This window comes from Gobius niger (assembly GCF_951799975.1).
Source record: "Gobius niger genome assembly, chromosome: 11".
In the NCBI taxonomy this organism is placed as follows: Eukaryota; Metazoa; Chordata; class Actinopteri; order Gobiiformes; family Gobiidae; genus Gobius; species Gobius niger.
In genome coordinates this window covers 16,895,440-16,916,351 of record NC_136862.1, presented here as the reverse complement: position 1 = coordinate 16,916,351, position 20,912 = coordinate 16,895,440, and the positions used below count along the sequence as shown (strand labels likewise).

Here is a 20,912-nt window from a genome sequence, read left to right as displayed (position 1 = left end):
TTAGAAGTTCTTGACCTGCTGTTATACAGTATAAAGTGTATCCATGGCCCTGCGCATTTCTTAATTTACATCTCGTATACATCATTTCCATTGTATTGGGGTTGTATCATTTTTCATATATGTATAATTAGATTTGTACAGTAATTCAACACATAATTCACTGGAAATCTAGAAATGTATTTCCAAATAGGCAGGAATGTGGAAATCTTTGTTTCCTTTTTTCATGTGAGCAGTGTTTCTCAACTCAGGGGGTACTTGGAATTATTTCAAATTAAGAAATGAAGGTAAAACAGTGCTTCATTTCCAAAAGTCATTTTTAATGATTTTTCAGTAAAATGTTTAAAACATGACGAAATACTTGTATAGTTAAATGCACATGTGTCAAACATGTGGCAGATGATTTAATGTGGCCCTTTGTAGAGCATACACTTCTGAGTATGTCAAAAAATAAGGTAAGTCTCCAGCTCATTCCTGTATGGATCTTCAAATAGCCAGAATACTCACTCCATCCACTAGGGGGCAGCTTAAATTTGAAAAAGGAAAGAATTCCACACGTGTCCAGCAGAGGACGCTGACATAATAAAGATATGGATATAGGATATAAACAACATATTAAAGCCATGTGGTAGATGGTCAGTCTGCCCCAGGGCATCAAGTGTGGAGTGAATGAATAATGACTATGTGGCACTTTGAGAAACGTGTGACACAGGCTGGTAAAGTGCAATAAGTGCACGTGAGCTATTTATTCGGCCACAAACCTTTATAATATATGCGGTCCGCGAGCCGCCGGGGCTGAATTTCGGCCAACGTCCAAAGGGAGTTCAACACCCCTGGTTTAATAGATCACAACTCCAGTGGTACATGAGACAAAAAAAAAGGTTGGGAACCACTGCTATTGAGAGCAAGAAACTGGAAGAGAGATAATAATGTGCAAGTCAATAATACACCATCAATTACAAGTATTTGAAGGCCCTATACCCAATTATTATTTTTATGTTAGTGGAATGAAATGTCTTTTGTCCTCCTTTAGTATATTGTACACTCAGAGATTTGTGGAAAAAAGTCTTAATTTCATGAACTTGCTCATTTGTTTGCTTTTCTTTTTGTTTTACAACCCACTATTACTGAAATAAAATACTTTTGGTTGAACCCTTGACCAAGAGCCTTTGGGGATGTTTAGCGCCATCTTGTGGTCAGATAGGCACTCCTGTAGACGCTTTTGAACACAAGGACCAAAATGTCTGGACGTGTGAAACTGTCAATTCAAGAGTCTAATCACAAACAAACGCACTGAAACATGATCAAGATATTTTTATTCTTTCAAACAATTTTGTATTAAGACAGTAACTCATTCAACACAGTCTTTTGAAAGTTTATTAGTCTATGAAATACAATCTGGAGTTAACCTCACACAAATGGCACAAACGTCCCCACTCGCACATAAAACAAAGATGCAAAGATGTAGATGTCTTCAAAATGTGTCTAAAAACAGGATATTGTAATAACTATCTCCACGGATATTTCACGGTTTTGTTTTCTGTGCAAGGAACAAAAGCAAACTACTTGGTGACCTTTTCATTCTTCGATTAAAATGTTAAAATGAATGAACGCAAAAAGTATTCAATCAATTCAAACACATTTCTGGATGTTATGAAACCAAATCCGACAGGTAAATACAGGTGAGTGGAGTAAGTACTTTCTGTGACAGTTTACAGGCAACAAACCAAACAAGAAAGCAACAGACAAACCAATCAACACTCAGTCTGCCAAAGCCACGGAAATTCAACTCTACAAGTCACTAAGATGGGCAGCCATGGTTTTAATTTAAATACATATATTGCTTGTAAAAAGTCTCCATCCAACAAAACCTCTTCACCCCTTGAAGCGCTGTTCCACACATGACCTGCTGGAAGCTCTCACCGTTACAGATTTAATAGGAGATTCTGATCTGACGTCTATGCTAGAGGGAAATAATGACTTCTTGTACATAGTATGGTCAATTTATGCGTAATTCTCATACCAAATGTATCGAGACATTAATTAGTGCCACATTTGTTCCTTTAGTGTATAAGCCAATCAAAGCTAAACGGTCAATTGAAAAATCTATACACAGGATCAGAGAATTCACACAAAAATGGAATGAAAATAGATTGTCACTTTTCTGTTCCTCCCCCCCTGATCAACGAGAAAAAAAGTAGCATCTGAAACATCCCGACTGTGTCTGTGTCAGGAGCACACCCCGGTATCACCGCTTGTATCTTCAATATCACGCTCTCTATTGACTAGACGGGGGCAAAAAGCTTTGTCACCGTAACTTTGACTTTGCTGCATTCAAATACATTGTGCTTCATCAACAGAGTAGGTATATGCAAATACAGATCAAATACAGGTACATTCACCGACAATATTAATATAGATTTTTTACATAGTTTATAAAATATATCAAGCTACTTTTTCAACTACTAACACCTTTAGCTTTAACCTGTGCATCTACCAAGACTAAATTGATAGGCATGATTGATCTATATGGCTTCTCCTTGTGCTGGCTCCAGCGCTCACCACTAAACCCTTCCATGTAAGACACATATCAACTACTGTTATTGCATGTTTTCACAAATCTGTTTAAATTTCTAAGGGCTGTCAATTGTTAATGAGAGTCAGACTTAAGTGCACTTGACTGGCACAGGACATTTTTAAGACCAAATTGGAAAGCAACTCTTCAAACTTGTAGGATTTCAAGTAATGGACAGCTGTGGGAGGGGCCTGCTGCTCATCCTGGAACCTGCCACTGTCTCTACTCCAAGGCACTGCTTAAACTGTAAACATGGCTGATTGATAAAATGGTCATAAAAGCATGACTGCCACAGCTCTGAAGGGATTGTAATAGTGAAATTTAAAAAGTAGGTATTGTTGCAGATGTTTAAAAAAGAAAACAGGTGTACAGTACAATGCATTAGGTTTACTCTAGTTCAACATCCAACATGCACACTCTATATCCCAGATCTTTGTAAATGTATGTCAAAGTGCTATCCATGCCCATATAATATCCATCACTAATCTTAAAATAAACTATCTTCCTCTCGCCTGTATTTACATACAGAAAATAATCTAATATATTGCAAGCTAAACTAGTGACTTTTCGGCCTTAGCTGTCCATGGTGAAGTCTATGTTACACTCAAATAGATTATTTTGATTGTCCAGATGACATTACTCTAATACACTGCAAATGCAAGTCTGCGACATAAAAACAAAATGTCAATGTCTGCAGACATCTAGGAGTGTACATTACTGATATCCATGTTATAGAAAGCACAGCTTTGAGTCACCAGACAAGCTAGAGCCTTGAAACCTCTACCTGATTAATCTGAACTTTGGCAGAAAATACGGTTTAGTCGATATAAATTCTCTGGGGTCTCAACTATAAAGCGCTTCATCAGTCCAGTTGGTTTGCAGTATCAGTACAGCTCTACATGTCGAGTTTCCATTTGATAAATCATCTTCTGAGTTTGTGAACAAACATCTACAGTCACGCAACAAAACGTCTCAAACTAAATTACAGTAGAGAGAGGAGTGGCTCGTTTCAATATTCTTCAAGTCCCATCACTCATGCAGCATTTCAACTCTCCAAACACTATTGTGTTTGTATTTAAGTTTCCTCCACTCTCCAACATAACATATTGCAATATAAGAGCGATGTAACTACTTTTTAATAAAATTAAGAATACCAGGAGGTTTACACTAATAAAGAATCATTACATAGATACTGTATATCAATGTATGTAAAAAAAAAAAGAAAAAAAAAAAGACCTTTAGGAAACAATCTGATGTGTCATTAATAGATACATTTAAATCAAGGCAATTCAGGGGAATTCATAGTACTCAGTAAAGTACTGAACTTTCATTAGTGTTTGTCATTTGTTCTAGGCTTTACTTAGTTAGCAATTAGGAGTAAGCCCTTTAGATAAAAAAGTGTTTTAGGTTTGAAAATAAAAATGTCAAAGGGAAAAGGTTTTAACTGTTGGTAGTGCCTTGAACTGAGGAGGTCAAAATGTCGCCACTGCAGATGGGGTCATTACGCCACACCCACATTGTGCGGCAGTGAAGGCAAACGATTCATATCTAAGAGCTGCTTTGTATTTACAGATGATTTTAGTATATAATGCCTTTTTAAAAGTACAGAACCACCAAGGAATGCTTTAACAAATTCACAAGAACTTAATAGTTACGACTGAACACATTTTACCACTAAAAGTAAAGACAGAAATTTACACAATCAAAGAAGGTTTAACGTTTGTAGAACCTTGTTAAGTTTTCACAATGATTTATCTGATGTCATGTAGATATAAACAGTGTTTTGAGAACTGGCTGAAATGGTTTTACAGACTGTAATGTCTGCTGTGAAAGTGGGAAGAGATGAATAAGGATTTGTGTGCATGCGCTGATAGGAGCTGTAGGCGCCATTGCCAAAAACCTGCTGGGTTCACCACACTGACCGACCGTTGTGCCTTCACCAGTTCATGATGCAGTTTCTGTTCAATGTCATGAAGTACACCTGGCTGCTGCCTCCAGACCGCACAGACGCAAAGAACACCTACAAATGAAAAGACGGCATCAGGCTAGAGCAGCTACATTGACTTTAGGACAAATATAAACTTTTGCAGCCACTGAGACCATTATGATCGTAGTTTATGTTCTACTACGCTGTAGTGCAGCAGTAATGTCCAGTGCATCCAGTGTCTTGTTTCAGATTCTCTGTTGTGATAGTTAGAAACAAAGAAACTGTTGTTCACATACCTTGTCATTCCTCTCACAAAGAAACTTGAGCCTCTGAGCTCTTTTGTGCATGAACACACCGTCCAGGTGGCCAGTCTCCACAGACCGGATCTCAATGGCCTTCTCTCCCCAACCCATGATCTGATTTGAGCAGATGTGAGCTGCAATAAAGTCTAACTTTAGTATTTTGAAAGATAGCCACAGCAGATTTGGTCTATACTGTTACACAGCTTTGTTCCGTTCGTACCAACAGAGGTGGGCATTTCGCCCCACTGCAGGACCACATCCTTGATGATACGCCCATAGGTGTTCACATAAACCCCTTCATCCTCATAACAGAGCAACATCTCCATCCCATCAGAGCTGGGCAGGAACACAATCGCATGAGGGGTCACTTGGCTCTGAATCTGTAACAAGAGACATGCAAAAATTACATTTTATAAAACGCATCAGTGATTTGACAAATAAAACTGAATGTTGGAAACACTTGCATGGACAGGTATGTAGATGTCATAGTTGTTTCCAGAGTCTACATCAATAGCATGGAATCCAGCACAAGAGCCGTAAATGACTTTGAGCCTCTGACCCTCTTCCACAGTCAGATCCACAAGGACCGGCCGATGAGGCAGGTCTGAAAAAGACTGAAAGGAGGGTTCAGGTTTAGACCAGTGACTAAACACAACTATTGACTAGATATTATATAACTATTGATTACTTATGGAGTATAAATGTCATTCAAGTCAGAGAAAACCTTTACCTTAAAAGCCATAAATTTGTGATAAGGTTTTGGGGCCCAAGCGTAAACTTCCACAGCATTCTTCAAAGCGATGACCAGGAATTTTATTCTCTCATATTTCACTAGAGATAACAGACTTTTCAAGCACACGGCTTGGAAACATTTATCAGAGGATTAAAAGCCATAATGTAACTAGACCTCACCAACTTTGTAGTGTACACAACCCTCCATCTCGCCCACAGTGGTCCAGCCCTGTTTCTTCTCAACCTCAGGATCATTGTGTAGGATTTTATTTCTCAGCCAAGCCAGGTAGTACACACGAACTTTGTTTTTCTTGCCTAAAAAGAAGTGGAGTTGAGTCACTTTTATTGGCTCTTAATGTAATAAATCATTTTGGGAAACTCTGTCCTTCCAAATCTACAGACACTAAGAGGGAGAACTTAAAATAGCTGTGGCGACGTGACCATGTGTAAAAGACCTGATATAGTGATGAGCAGGTTGAGGCCCTCCAGGACGTCCATCTGCTGGAACCTGCGGGAGTTGATTAAGGGGTAAACCTTGCCTTGTCCACTACGGTCCAACAGTTTTAGACCATTTTCTGTGCCAACCAGCAAGTTCACACCTGAAAAACACACACACAAACATGACTTCTCTGCAATAAACTAATGAAGAAAATGACAATGTGATCCTTAATGCTGGACAACCAGATTGTTTTCTTGTAGTTGAGTAAATTTCTTGTTGCCTGCACACAGTTTGGCTCTACTTATGTACTGTATATCACACTCTGTCAGCGCAATGCATTTCTATGGCATTCTCCACTACCTCCTTCCTTCATAATTTGAAAACTGGAAAAAAAAAAACATCAGGTAGGGGAGAGCGTGTGGGTTGGGTCACATAAGACATTTCTTAGCTTTACTGCCAAGGCTTTCAACATTTTGCCAAGACTCCAGAATCATGAGTAGATACATCTGAACCATGAAGCTTTAATACTCAATAGAAACAGTAGTTTGAGGGACAGGCCAATGCACTGAAGTGAACCTTACCCCATAGAGCTGCACACAAGATCTCAGAGTTGAACCTTTTCTTGTATTTTCGGATCTCTGGAGTGTCGGTGGGGGGACGAGTGTTAGTGGGATTTACATTAACCATGGAGCCTTTCCTCACTTCCATTTTCAGCTGTTCAAACCTAGAGCCTAAGCGCAGGGAATGTTTTTAGCACAAATGATGACAAAATCACAGTTCAAATGACTCTCATACAGACCAGTTATTGACATGTTGTCCCCTTGGCCTGGTGACTGGTACATGCCAAGATCGACAAATGTTGTGAATGAGGACTTCCCAGTGGCCTTAACCAATCCTCTAGACTGGTACTGTATAGGGGAGGTATTAAGATATAGTTAAGAATGAAAGTTCCCGAGTCATGCATCATCGGAACATAAAGAAAAGTAATCAGCGATGGCTAACAATCAACTGAGCTGTTAGCTTGCATTAAACTTACATCATAGACAGACTCCTTCCCGGGGGAGGAGTGAGAGGCTGAGTCTGTGGGGGAATGGGAGGGCTGGACCACATCTGGTAAGTTAGTGTAACCATTATGGCTTCGCTTCTCTGGGGTCTTCAAAAACGCAAAAAAAGAATAAGACACAAATAAAGGTCAGACGGCTTTAGCAACAGCTTCATTCTAATTTGGGTCACTCCAATTAAAAATGACACTAATTACAGAGAAGACGTCAACCTTTCAAAAGTGCTTTGCCTCTAGCCGACTCACCCTCTGTACAAGCATGGTCTGATCCCCGTAGCCTCCAGCCTCATCTCCCTCTCCCATTTCACCCTCATCTTCATGGACCACCATGGTGTTGACTGAATCTGTGTCTGCATCTCTGTGACTTCAACAAAGTAAGAAAACAAACTATATCAAAATACACTCAAACAATGTACAATGAAAACAGCTATAATAATAATTGTAGATACCGATCTGTGGGGCTCTCCTCCTCCTCTGGGGCCTCTCCACCCTCACTCTCCTCACTGCTCTCACTGCTCTCAGAGGACGATGAATAATCATTGGCCTTTACTGGTGGTCTTGGCTGCTCCTCAGCTCTCTCCTTGGCATACAGGCCATGATCCTGTTTGCATAGACATACAATCAATTACAGGACGGATTTTACAATACTGTGCTGAGTAATAGGAACTGCACAGTAACAGCACTGTATCGAACCTTCAAGATTTCCTTTTCAATCAAAAACAACCAAAGACAAGTTAACACACCAGCACTTCAACATGATACGTCAGTGCCACTGATCACAAAGTACTGCATGCGTTTGATAATGTATGTCTGTACAGAACATGCATCAAGACACACCATTACACAGCAATGAGCAATACTAACCTCTCCAATAGCTCTCTTGTAACTCTGCATGGTCAAAAGTAAATAAAACAACAGTGCAAAGAAAATACACCCATCAACACTTGCTGTAATGTAGTTGCATTATATGCATCGTCAAACGCAATTTACTAGATATTCCTGTAAGGTGAATACAGTAATGTATAAGACTTACAGCGGGCCGTCCAGGCCGTGAGGAGGTGCGCGACTCGCCTGGCTTATGGCGACTGTCATGAGACAGAATTGGTGAATTCATTTTAGAGGAACCTGACAATAACAGGAGTGGTTAGATGTATTTTCGGTCTTGGGACAGAGAAATAACTGCAGAGACTTACTCAGGATGCGATGCCTCTCCAGGGATCCTGTTTGGGGCAAACTGGAAATGACGCTCATGCTGTCTCCTCTCTCCCAACGGTCATTGCGGCTCAGATCTGGGTTACTGCCAGAGTTGCAAATAGCATTATTATTTTATTCATAATATCATAAGTGCATAAATATTTACAAGAATCATACCTTGCCCTTATGGGATGCCTAATGCCAGATGTCAAGTTGGTGTTGAGAGCTGTTGCAATAGATGCTGTCCTTTGAGGAATCTGAATGAAACCATAAAACCATCTTCAATATGCCGGCAGGTCGAAGGGAATACTTTATAAATATGTAAAATGTGAGAGTAACAAGAAAAGAGTGCTGAAACCCACTGAATTTACAGATGTGTGACAGCTTTCATAATATAACTGTGGCTTTGGTTCCACAAAAGAACGTACTTTGGGTGGCAACTCCACATCTGGTAAGCGGATCCAGGGCCCACGCTCCTCTCGGATTTGGTGCACCTGTGGTGCTGGGTTTTCAGAAGTGGGGTCTGAGTTTTGACGCACCAACTCTCGAGAGTGAGTGGGACGGGGTGTGGGGGAGGGGTCCTGGGTGGGGAAGGCAGACATGTTCTTATTGGGCTGGTCACACAAGGACTGGGAGCGAGGCACAGGGGCAGCATAGGGTTTTAGTGGCACCAAATGAGCCATCTGGAACTGCAGCAGTACCAAGAAGGATCAGCAGCCATGTGAAAGCAGCAGTGTAAAGGATTGTTGAGAAATCAAGTAACAGTGGAGAGGTGGCAAGAAGAGTTTGTATTCCCAGGATGCCATTATTGATTGGTGGAAAAAGAAGATAAAAGAAGAACATTTTAAGTAAGTAAAATAGCCACAGAATAGACCCTTCAAAGCTGATAAAGATTGAAGGCATAAGTAGCCATAGATTGTGAAATGGACTGCCCTTACCTTGCCCTGTCCTCCTTGGGGTTCAACAGGCCTCTGCATGGGAGGGGTCTGAGCTGACTGAACCCCTGACTGGCTGATAGAATCGGAACGAGACTGGATGGCAGTGTCAGAGACTGTGGTGCAGATCTTTGGTGAGCCTTGTCTATTGAGTTTACTTCGCTCCTCAACCTTTTATTAAAAATTTAAAAAAAGACGTTTATGAGGTGGAAGCTACAGTGTTTTGACATCGTCTACCTTGGCGCCAGTACCTCACGTGCCCACGAAGGCTTGTTGTTGGGCTCTAGGTTTTTGTTGTAGTGATAGAGCTGTGGCTTCTTCTCCTGCTGCTGCTGCTGAAGAGACACCAGATAGGCATGTTCCTGCTGCAACTGCCTCTGCAGCCGCTCAGACTGACGCTGCTCCTCCAGCTGCTTGCGCTTGTACTCCTGAGGTAACAAATATCAAAGTCAGCAAGAAAACATTAACATTAACTACAAATTAACTGCACTGACTTTGCTTTTGACAGCTTATTTCTGCAGGATACATTAAAGTACTGTGCTACTAGCTTACAGTTCAACCGTTGATTTGTTTAGCTAAACGTTATACCCATTGCAATATTTAAAGCACTTGACTGACATCCGTTTGCCACAGGAACCATCCTAAACCCCGATGTCTGGAGTCCTATCTTACTTAAACTAGATAAAAATCAAAACATCTATGAGGTTCATTTAGTGCACATCTTTGCTTAGGAAACAGAGTGAAGGGGAATTGTGGCAGTTACCATAAGTAGTGCCTGCTCCTGTAGTAACTGCTGCTGGAGGATTTCTAGCTGCCGCTGCTCCTCCTCTAACTTGTGTCTGATAAATTCCTGCAGAGGTGAGAAAGCGATCAAGTACAAAAACAAGCCATGGAGAGTCGCATTACGGCTTTATATAATACACACAGAGAAATGTTAAAAGGGCAATGTGCATTTTCAATAGACCTATTGTTTATATATGTTTAAATATATTGACCAATAAAACTACTAATAATTAGTAGTATAATCATTAATGGCATGATCTACTGGTGGTCTTGTTTTCCGGGTAGAAGGGAAACGAGCAGGAGACAACAAGCTCACCCACAGAAAACTCATCTCTGAATAAATACTCTAATTTAGACCCTTGCTGCTATGGCAACCCACTCATGGAATTTCACCGGCTGAATGTGCTGCTGAATGGCACGCCTACGCTCTGCTCTGATTGGTTAATGCCAGTGTTGCGTCTCATGTGATTGGTCACCTGCTCCCTCTCAGCCAGCCTCCTGTCTTCCTCTCGTCTCATATCGTCAAGTCTTCGATGGGCACCTTTTTCTTGCTGCCTCACCATCTCTCGCTCCTTTCTCTGTTGCTGTGTGAGAACAGGGGACAGGAAGTAAACATAAGAATGCAACCTCTGCTTTCTCAAGAAAAGGTGTGTGTGGTCGATGCCACTTTCATTTTCATCTGCGTTTCTACTAAAGATATGGCATAATTGAATTGCTGTCTGTAAGTTACTTTTTGACAAATACAATTAGACCGTTGATCCACAGTTGATCCATCTTTTTGAAAGTGTTCTTTGTTTTACTCATAGGTCAAAACATGGTCACCTCTTCGAGTCGGCGGCGCTGCTCTTTCTGCTCCTCGATGCGTTTCTGACGGTCGTGCAGCAGCTGTCGTTTGTGCTCCTCAGGGTCACGCCGCTGAGCGGCCAGTTGGGCCTGCTGCCGCTTCAGGGCCTCGGACCGTTCCTTGTTCTCCTGCTGCAGACGCTGGAAGTCCCTCCTCAGTGTGGACTCACCAGGCACATTCAGGATTGAGCTGAAGATAGAAAAAAATATTTTAAAAAAGGAAAAACTCCCAGATTACAGGATAATCATACATAAATAAATCATTAAATAATACATGCAAATGACAAAAAGAGAATTTAAAACAAAAATTGCTCTGCCTATGATACGATAAATGCATTTGCGATTATATATAACTTTCAGTATCAGACTTGCACAAAATAACTGATTCTACTGTAAATCTAATATCATTCATCTAGAACTACTAAGCAATTACCTGGATTCTCTGTCATCTCCTCGATTTTCATCTTCTTCATCACTACCGCTGTATTCATACTCAGTCTCCTCTGAACAACAAAACACACGCCACAGTTAAAATGGCATCAAAACTTGTTACAGTCACAGTACACACCCATTTTTAACAAAACCTACCCTTCTCTCCTCTCTTCTTTCGCGTGCGGTCGATGTGGTCTTTGAGTTGAATTCGGACCTGCCGCTCCGTGGGCTGGTCCCGGATAAAGGAGTGCTTGAGCAGCTGCTCTGTGGACGGTCGACTCGGATACGTCTTCACCAGACAGCCCTCAATAAAGTCAATGAATTTCTTTGACCTGTGAATGTGGTACAGTTTTCGGAAAAGGGGGGACATGACACTAGTTTTCTAAACAATAAAATACTGAAGTGGCAAATGAAAAGCCATAAGTTCTAAGTCTAACATCATTCAGGAGATACACAGCACATTCTATTAATGCACTGATGAATCTCTTGGGTTTAGACTCACGATTTTATTACTGTGAATATTGTATTAACATTAAGGAATATTAAATGTATGTTTTGCTCTTTAGATAGGGAAGGATATAGGAGCAAATATGGGGTAAACAACAAAACACCATCATCAATGTATGAATGTATCAAATGTAAGCATTTTCAGGAGATCATATAACTGACATTAACTATAAATAAGCAGTGCCACAGGCATTTCTTTGTGCCAGATAGCTACATGATTTTTTGTTACAAATACAGTGGCCTGGAATTTTTTTCTCCTCTCCATATTTTACCTGAGAATTATGCCAACAGATGGGATTACACGTGTGCTCAGTATTTAGGGACAAAGCTGTAACAAGCACGTAATTTACCATTTCTTTGACTTCAGTTTAGGAGGGGGATTCCGAGGTATCAAGAAGAGAGCTCTCATTGGGTGCATGTCACACAAAGCTGAAGAAATAAAAGGAAACAGTAGCATAAAACGGGTGCAAAGAAAGGCTGTGAAAGCAACTAGTAATAGAATAACATGAATATGTGTTCGCACAATGGTTTGTAAATAATACAGGCCACCATTACACACAATGCATCCTCAAACATGTCTACAGCTCCTGTTATCCAATCTCTCCTGGAGCCTGAGGCTTATTGTGAAGTGAATATAAGAACCAGGACTGTGAGTCACTGTTTTCCCAGCGTAGGTAGCTAAACCTGACTGGTTAGTTAAATAGTTTCACATAAAAAAACTTCAGGAGTTGTTTTGGATTAGCAGCGAGTACTGACAAACTTCAGTTTAGTTTTCTGAATTAACCTTATTTTAATGATTGTTTAATCTCAAATTTGATGCAACAAAGGCAATTACTAGTCTGTATGTAAAACAATCATTATCCTTTATCCTGAAGTCCCACTTATGGGTGTAACTGAATGCCTTACTCTGTTTGTAGCTCCAATACAAGGGTTTTGGTTAGTCATCACTGTGCATTTTAGTGTGTGCACTGGAAAAAGATTCATGACTGGAGTAGATTGAAGTGAAATACAAAGTAAATATGATTCAGATGCTTGTTGAGGATTTCACTCATGTTGTGCTCTTTAGCATATTGACTGGAATCAGAAATTAAAAAACGCACGTACAGCTGATGCATCAAGTGCCCATATTTCATACCAGAACTTTGTTACACAGCGTTTGAAAGAACTGAAAGAACTATTCTTAAAGTTTAGCATGTTGCTTTGTCACAAGTGGCGTACAATGATACTGATAGGGGGTTTAAGCGCACACACACAGGCGCTTCATAATTTATTACTGCACGTCAACAACAGGTTAGTCCCGGACTGTGCCCTTATTCTCTACACAGCAGTCTCATGGACTCAAGAAAAATATACGAGAGCTTTTAGCTGTTCCATTGAAACAAAAATAAATATTATTTACAGGGCAAATTTGGTTTGTCAGAGCCAGGTATTGCTAGTGAAACTAAGCAATGTAAATTAAATGCACTTTTTTAATGCCTTAAATTATTTTTTTGAATCAAAAATAATCCTCTAAAGGTTTGACAGTACATGCAGCACCAGACAGAACAGCCTCCACAGGCGGACTGCCATCTCACGACTACACTACCTGATTACAATGAGTCAGCGCCATCTGACGACACAGACGATCCGACTGAACATGACAGACACATCCATTCATGGAGTCTCTAAATGACTTCAGAGAAAATGTACATACCCATTTCATTTACAAGACAAAACTACTTACGAGGCGCTCCTTCTGCCATCTCTATGGCTGTGATTCCCAGGGACCAAATATCACTCTGAAACAAAATGTAAAGCATTTCTCAACCACATCCGAAACTTCATGTCCAGGGTAGATACTATATTTTTGAAATTTATCAAAGTATGTTACCCTGAAGTCATAGGTAGAGTCTGGGTTTTCATCACAGGCTATGACCTCAGGTGCCATCCAGTAAGGTGTCCCAATAAAAGTGTTCCTCCGACCCACTGTCCTGTCCAACTGAGCACTTACTCCAAAATCAACTAAACAGGTAAAAGAAACAAAGTAAATACATGCGTTTCAAACACATAACACATCATTCTTACCGAGCTTGACTTCTGCATTCTCCGTCAGCAGCACGTTCTGTCCTTTAATGTCCCTGTGGATCACTTTATGAGCATGGAGGTGAGAGAGGCCCTGTTGATGAAAAGAACAGACTTAATTCTGTCCATCCGGTCTGACAGATACACAATTCAGTCAATGAAATAATATAATTATGTACCCTAAGGATTTCTCGACAAATGTAAGCAATCCAATCCTCCTTTAAGGAGCTGCCTTTTGTGTTTTTTACAAGGTCCGTCACTGATCCTGCTCCACAGAACTCCATCACCAACTGAGAGAATACGAACAAAGTAATTAAGCACATTCATTAAAATCCTGTAAGTATATAGTACTGGAAATGTTTGACACACCCAAAGTTGATCATCGTGTCCTGGTGGACTTTTCTTGACAAAAGCACCATAATATGTGGCTATGTTGCGATGGTGGCTGTACTTCTTTAGCATGTTGATCTCTGCTTTGATCTCCTCTTCCTCCTCCTCTGTAACATCCATCACCTTGATGGCTGCCAGCTGCCCAGTCTTCACGTGACGGCCCTGAAACACAAGAGTACTTTACTCAGTATCGGCTTTGAAGTTAGAAAAAGCTAAACATATGAAAATATACTGAATATAATGAATATAATGAAGGAGTCCAAATGCAGTCATATTGGAAATTCCTGACCTTGTACACCTGTCCATAGGTCCCATTGCCAACGACCTCGACAAGCTCGAAGATTCCAGCTGGATCCTGAGAAAAACACAGCAGGGTTTATCGTTATGCTGAGAGACGCAGAGCCTCCATGAGTGTTTAGTCTGTATTCTGAGGTTACACGTATTGTCATTTTCAAGGACACAAACACCCTACATAAATGCCAGTGGCTCGAGGAAAGCGTTCAAATACATGTTGATGTATAAACACAGAAAAACCCACAAGCGTTACAGGTAAGGACAAAAACAGGTGTCCCATTTAAGTTACAACAGACAGATACAAACATTTTCATATCAAACGGCATGAAAAGGGAGAAAATAAAATACAATACTGAATCATCACAACATGTCAGATTACATCAACGTGAAACTCAACAATAAAAGAAAACAAAGACAGTCTTTTGCCTGATTTGCTTATTGTGGTCATATTTATAAACATCACTCACAGAGACGAACTGTGCACGACTGTACTCTTAGATCTAGCAACACATAAGAGGCTATGGAGTCAATCCTTCTCTATCCAGGGTCGTGTCATTGCATAGTCTGTAATAATGTGCCTATAATGCACATTATTACAGACTGTGAATGTGCAGGTAAATGTATGTGTGGATTTGTTGGACATTTTCAAGTGATGCGTAGATTGAAAAATTGTCTAAAAGGCATTGACTGATTCATTGTTTAGTTAAATGAAATTTTGTGATGTTGTCTGAACCCCGCGAGACCCTAGCCTGTGAGACTATAGATGGAAATTAGCCTTTGGATACAAAGATGTCTACATTCAAAGGTTTGATCATCTCTGTTCATCAACCTGCACTGTCCCGATAAAATACATTTACAATAAATCATTATAAGATGCATAGTGACCGGATAAACAACTGTTTTCTTAGTATAATTTTCAAGGTTCATTTAGTCAGAAGAATTAGTTCATTTAGACCAAATGAACCTGAAAGGTCATAGTAATACAAGTAGATACATTAATGTTAGCAAGCTTAACTGTATTTGAGACTGATTATGATCTTGGGGACAAAGGACTTGCATGAAGCAGAAACCTACACTTATAGACCAGTGATTCTCAACTTGTTAGAAGTCAACAGGTCATGGTGAAGTGTGTTTCAGTGGATTGAGAAATATTATAACGGGGCAAACAGAACAATAGATAAATGAATGAATGAATGCACTCGTGATGATAAGGCTTGGCCCGGCAATGCCAAAGAAACACTGTCAATGCTGGACTTTTTTTTTTTTTAAAGGACAATTGTTACAAAAAATTAATGGACTTCACAATGATATTTAGGGATATCTCCTCCCAGTTCTGGACCAGAGCATCAAGGAGTATGTAAGTAGCCAGAGCTGCCACTGGGGTGGAGTAGACCAACAGAAGTGCTGCTGCACCAATCTGAATGAACCCGGCTCAAACTTCCACCAATCACTCACTTACCCAACATTCCCTCACTGTCTCCCTTTCAGACACTGACCTGGCCCCTCCCTGCTAAGCTTCAGTGATCCGACGAGATCAGGCATTAACAAGAAGTATGGACAGGACAGGGGCATGTTTCGGGCTTATGTCAGGTGACTGTTGGAGTCAAGGACATTAATCTACAAGGAACTGAATTACTCATATGAGAGCACAAAGTAGCCATCTTGATTGTTTTGATCACCAATTAGCTCATCTGCTTCCATTTGATGCGTCGATTCAGCGCAGATGCTTGGTCGATATAAAAATTGGACGGAAATGATCGTCAACAGAAAAGCTTAAGGATCAGACTGAGATTGTCAAACAGTGAGAACAGTCTGCCAGTCCAGGGTAGACAATTCTGGTCTTATGTATGAGAAAATACCATAGTACAAGTATCTAAACAAACATCTTCATTCATCTGTACTATTGGGACATCAACACATTAAAGAGGTTAATCAATAGACCAAATAAACTAATTGAGAAAAAAAAGAAAACAGAAAACACACACTCCACTGATACTAATAATGAGTAGGTTGCTTTGACTCAACTATGCAACTCCCTCCCGAGAGAAACAGGGGAAAACGTCAAGCTATTCCATTTTCACGCCATTTCAATATGGCTTTAAGAAGATGTGTGGGCGGTGAGACTGCTGCTTTGGGTTTATAATGTACAGCATGACTTATCCGGCTTTCATCGGTTTCCAGCGATAGGTTTCCGCCTTCAGCCGGGAAGGGGGATGCATTGTAGTTTGAAATTTAGCAGAAAGACTTGTGAAAATCAGGATTTAGGACACGTTAGCCGAGCGGTGGGAGCTATGACGTGAAACGAGTGGCAGAGTAGTGGTATAAGGAACAATAATATACAGTGAGAGAGTGGGAGTCGGAGAGGAGGCGGCGAATTCACCCACGTCCAAAGCAAAAGGTGTGGGCTGGGAAGAATGAAGTCAAGAGGAAGGGTACAGCTGCTCTAAGGACTAGCACCACCAGCTCCACTAAATAAACGCAACAATGACGAGATAAACTGATAAAACGAGGTGCTAGCAGTAACAGGAGATCCAGGGCTTTTGCGTTGTTAATGTTTAACCGTTTAGGGGGGGGGGGGGGGGGGGGGGGGGGGGGGGGTGGAATACAGGGACATAGGCCAAAAATTCCTCCAAATGTTAGTTCACACTTGCTGTTCAAAGAAAAACACAGCCTCAGTGTGAACTCCTAAAGACACTGCGGAGAGAAAGCCTGTAACAAACACATTTCCTGCTCTGATGTCATGTCATGATTGGCACAGGAAGCTCCTCTAACATGTGCCCTATCTGTGGCAAAACAGCTGCAATCTGAACGAGCACTGATACAAATACAGAACTACCTGGTCTTGGTGTAAAGTATATCAACTGGTGAGTACAAGGCATAAACTGACTGAACAATAACGCTATTTTATTGATTGGAAAAGACTTTGTAATTGTTGCATGGTTACATAATGTCTCTACCACTGTGTACCAAAATAAAATCACAAGACTAGACTTTCTCACAAGCTGCCGAGGAGGCTGATAAATCTGTGCTAAATTCCTGTTGGACACAATGATATGTTTCTGCAAAATATTTAAAGTTTGGTCTTCAAATGTGATCGCTTCATTTCAACACACAGTATGTCATTCGTTATGCGTTAACAATAACATTCATTCATGTCAATAGGCTTTGTAAGAAGAATTGTAAAAATGTGTAGCAACCTTAACCTATTAACTAGGGCTGAAACAACTAATCGATTATTGAAATAGTCATTTAATTAAGCATATTCTGGTTCACACAGACTCAAATAGATCAAAAATGACATGAAAATGTTGTATTTTTGATGAAAACCTACTTTGTTTTTAATAGTTCGGGTCTGTAGTGTTTTGTACATTGAACATTTCATGAATATCTGTCTGTGTCTCATCCAATCAGAAAGCAGAATTAGCACTAAGAGCCTGCAACAAACATTTACTTTATGTTTACTCCATCAACATGCCCTCCAGCGGCGCCACTTTAGCGTTATGTGTCACAGCCAAGCAATTAATCGTAGAAGTAGTCGATAGATTAATCGACCAAAAAAATAATCGCTTTAACGGAGTGCAGCGTTTTCCTCGCATTGGCAGCACATTTTCATCGTATTTTTGTTTCTTTTTCCCCCCGCTTTTTTGATGATATTTTGAATGCATTTTTTGCTGTGCTTTCATCCTCGTTTATGTGTCTTTTTGTCACTTAAGGTGTGGGTTAAGAGGTTAAAGGGACTATACGGAGTTTAAAAATGTTAAAACTATGTATTATCCTCCACCATGTCCTAAGGTGTAGAATGAGCTCAGACCTGTTCACCACAACTGCCTCTAAAATCCTGCACTGTCACTCAAAAAGTTCTTACTTCGGGTCCGAAGTGCCGTCATGCACAAACTTAGTATAGAGATTGCAGTTACGCGTAAGACCTGAGGTGGCAGTATTGAGTATAAAATGGCCAACTTGCATCTAGTCTCTTTAAAGCGGGTTTAAGAGGTTAAGCAATCTGTGGATTACAGGTAGAAAACTGCCTTGGGGCTAAATCTAGTGCATTTACAGAACATAAAAGCTGCATTATGTAACTTTTCATCCCCCCATAAAGTTGATGAGTGTGTATTTGACTATTTAATGACGTAGCGGCTGTATGGATGGTTTGCATAGCGCTTCTGCTTCCCATCATGGAGGCCTCTGGGACGCTCCAGGATCATTGTTTTTGAAGGTCTCTGGTACGTTTTATCTGCTGATGCCATCACCGTGGCTACACATGCATCCCAACCAGAACCTATCAGAAACCTTAAAAGACAAGTGATCCTGGAGTGTCCTAGAGGTCTCCGCGACGAAGCAAAGGCACTATGCAAGTATCCATACAGCTGCTGTTTCACTAAAAAGGTCAAGTGTGCACTAATATCAACTTTTTTTATCCCGCATACAAAGTTACAGCATGTACCTTTAAACTAAATGCCCCGATAATGTGACAATAAACAACACGTTCGACTTTGTAGCTCCACAATATTATTCCATTCCGTAATAATTCAGGTCAGTAAGATTTTATCAGGTCACCAAACAAGCCAGGATTTAGATTAGCACAAGTCCTGGTTAAGTCCCATGCAAATATGAAAGCCATTCTTATTTCTAAGGAATTACACTTCCTTAAGCAAGGCCAGAGAATGTTGAATGTAAAAGTAGGTTAATGGCTCTTGATATTCAGCTGGTGGCTTTTGCAACACACCTTCAACACACCACAACATGCCCAAATAAAAATCTCAATTTCCAACTCTAATGAAAACAATTTGCAGTTTGACCACGTTACATTTAATATGAACATACAGCAGACTATTCTTCAAAAGGTTTTGTTGATTTGTGCTTTCATCATCAGGCTAACAATAGGCCTTACAACTAATGCCTGTTGAGCAACCTTCAGGAGAGACAGACACCAATTACATCATTTATAAAAGGATCATTTTCAGAGAGTACTCAGTAATGTGTGACAGAAGTAGAGATTGTTTGTGCTTCTTCTGGATGTGTCTGCCAGTGCTGTGTGGGTGTTCTGTACAGTTGCACTCACAGGTACACATAGGATAACACAACTGTGCACAGAATGGTAATAATACTCACCCTCAGAGCTGCCAGGTCTATGTCATCCAGGCTTCGTGTGGGGGCGTTTTCAGACATGGCAAAACTTATTGCGTTAGCTTAGTTACACGCGTACTTGCAAATAGCACTTAAGAGAAAGCGTTTGGCTGCTTTATCAAATGCAAATGGCCTTGTCTAAAGACGAAAAACATCAAACGGGCCGTGGGAATATGTCACAGACACGACCACTAGCGCTTAGATAAGCAAACACATCGCAGATTCAAGTGCTACAGGCGCACCCAGCTGGCTAGCTCACGTCAAGTCTGGTACAGCGTTTGTTTATTATCACCACCTTATTGTTGCTATTTCAAATACATCTAACTTTAAATAACAATATTTGTGCGTCACCAACAGTCTATTTGCACCAGTTTCAAGACTGGCAAGTTCCCTGTTCAATGTACCTCTGAGTCCGCTGTACACCTTGCTGCGTTCGCTCATTTTGACAAGACGTCGCGTCTCATCTGCTTTGCGACATCCCAGGACATTTTAGCCTAAAACGAATGAACGACAAAACAAAACACCAGCCCACTGTCTACCGTGACATCCCTGGATATTGTGGCAGGGATGGTTCAGTAGCGCCAATGCTGCTTTCGAGAACAACGCAATGTCTGGTGTGATGGCGCCCGAATCCCGACCGCACCAGAACCGACTGTCAGCGTATTATTATCAATCCAAGCATTCAAACTACATCCACCGTGATCCAACACAGTCACACTCAACATAAACCTGGCCTGGATGAAAGCTGTCAAACTTGTCAACACAACTCAAATCTTTTCTGATTCCGTAAGTTTCCCTACTGAGCCAGGTGCGCACGATTTCGCATATCTGGCTAAGCAAAACGAAAGGCTAACAGGCCAAAGTATCTCCCAGAAAAAAGTTTCCTGGTTCTTCCATTTCTGTGTTGACAGTCGCGCCTAGCACTGCCAACCTTCCGGGGAAAACACAGGCGAACAGGCAGACTCGTCCTGGCCAACACCGTAATGACTGAAAACTAGGTCCCTCCGACGTTTCAAGTTCTGCGTCGCGCTCGATGCTGCAGCCCAACGTTGACAAATAAAAATGTGATGCCGAAAGGACGAATGCACGATGCTGTAAACTTATTATCTCGCCATGTTTTGCTTTCCGAGGAAGAATACTCCCACCCTCTCCAGCCGTGCTGTAATCTGAAGGGTGTAATGACGATTAGCTGCACACAACACTCCTCAAGTGTTTTCTCCTTTTGGAAAACTACGGCGCTTCATCAGGGACAAACGACAACTGTAATTGAAAAACTGCGCCAGTGCATGATCCGCACTTTGACCATAGCCGACC

At 40.9% G+C, this 20,912-nt stretch overlaps 1 protein-coding gene across 1 annotated transcript; it reads right to left on the bottom strand.

Moving 5' to 3' along the window:
• Positions 1 to 1,296: 1,296 nt before the first annotated feature.
• mink1 (misshapen-like kinase 1) lies at positions 1,297 to 20,824 on the bottom strand. Its single transcript, XM_079566518.1, has 32 exons — positions 19,584 to 20,824; positions 14,467 to 14,532; positions 14,157 to 14,339; positions 13,967 to 14,077; positions 13,791 to 13,881; positions 13,597 to 13,727; positions 13,450 to 13,504; positions 12,077 to 12,155; positions 11,376 to 11,551; positions 11,221 to 11,290; positions 10,767 to 10,977; positions 10,421 to 10,528; positions 9,925 to 10,011; positions 9,413 to 9,589; positions 9,165 to 9,332; positions 8,655 to 8,915; positions 8,404 to 8,483; positions 8,226 to 8,329; positions 8,066 to 8,157; positions 7,897 to 7,920; positions 7,482 to 7,633; positions 7,279 to 7,396; positions 7,009 to 7,125; positions 6,772 to 6,880; positions 6,554 to 6,703; positions 5,989 to 6,132; positions 5,714 to 5,848; positions 5,532 to 5,632; positions 5,266 to 5,415; positions 5,022 to 5,181; positions 4,796 to 4,935; positions 1,297 to 4,592 (listed from the first exon to the last, which is right to left on the bottom strand). Exons 1-32 carry the CDS (start codon positions 19,638 to 19,640, stop codon positions 4,509 to 4,511), a joined length of 3,891 nt encoding a protein of 1,296 aa, XP_079422644.1. The 5' UTR covers positions 19,641 to 20,824; the 3' UTR covers positions 1,297 to 4,508.
• Between the last annotated feature and the right edge of the window lie 88 nt (positions 20,825 to 20,912).

Coding starts and splice junctions, on each gene's coding strand:
- mink1 (XM_079566518.1), bottom strand. CDS start 19,640: ATGTCTGAAAACGCCCCCACACGAAGCCTGGATGACATAGACCTGGCA. Junction 12,156..13,449: donor GATGGCAGAAGGAGCGCCTC/GTAAGTAGTTTT, acceptor TTATTTCTTCAG/CTTTGTGTGACATGCACCCA. Junction 11,291..11,375: donor AAAGAAGAGAGGAGAGAAGG/GTAGGTTTTGTT, acceptor TTTGTTGTTCAG/AGGAGACTGAGTATGAATAC.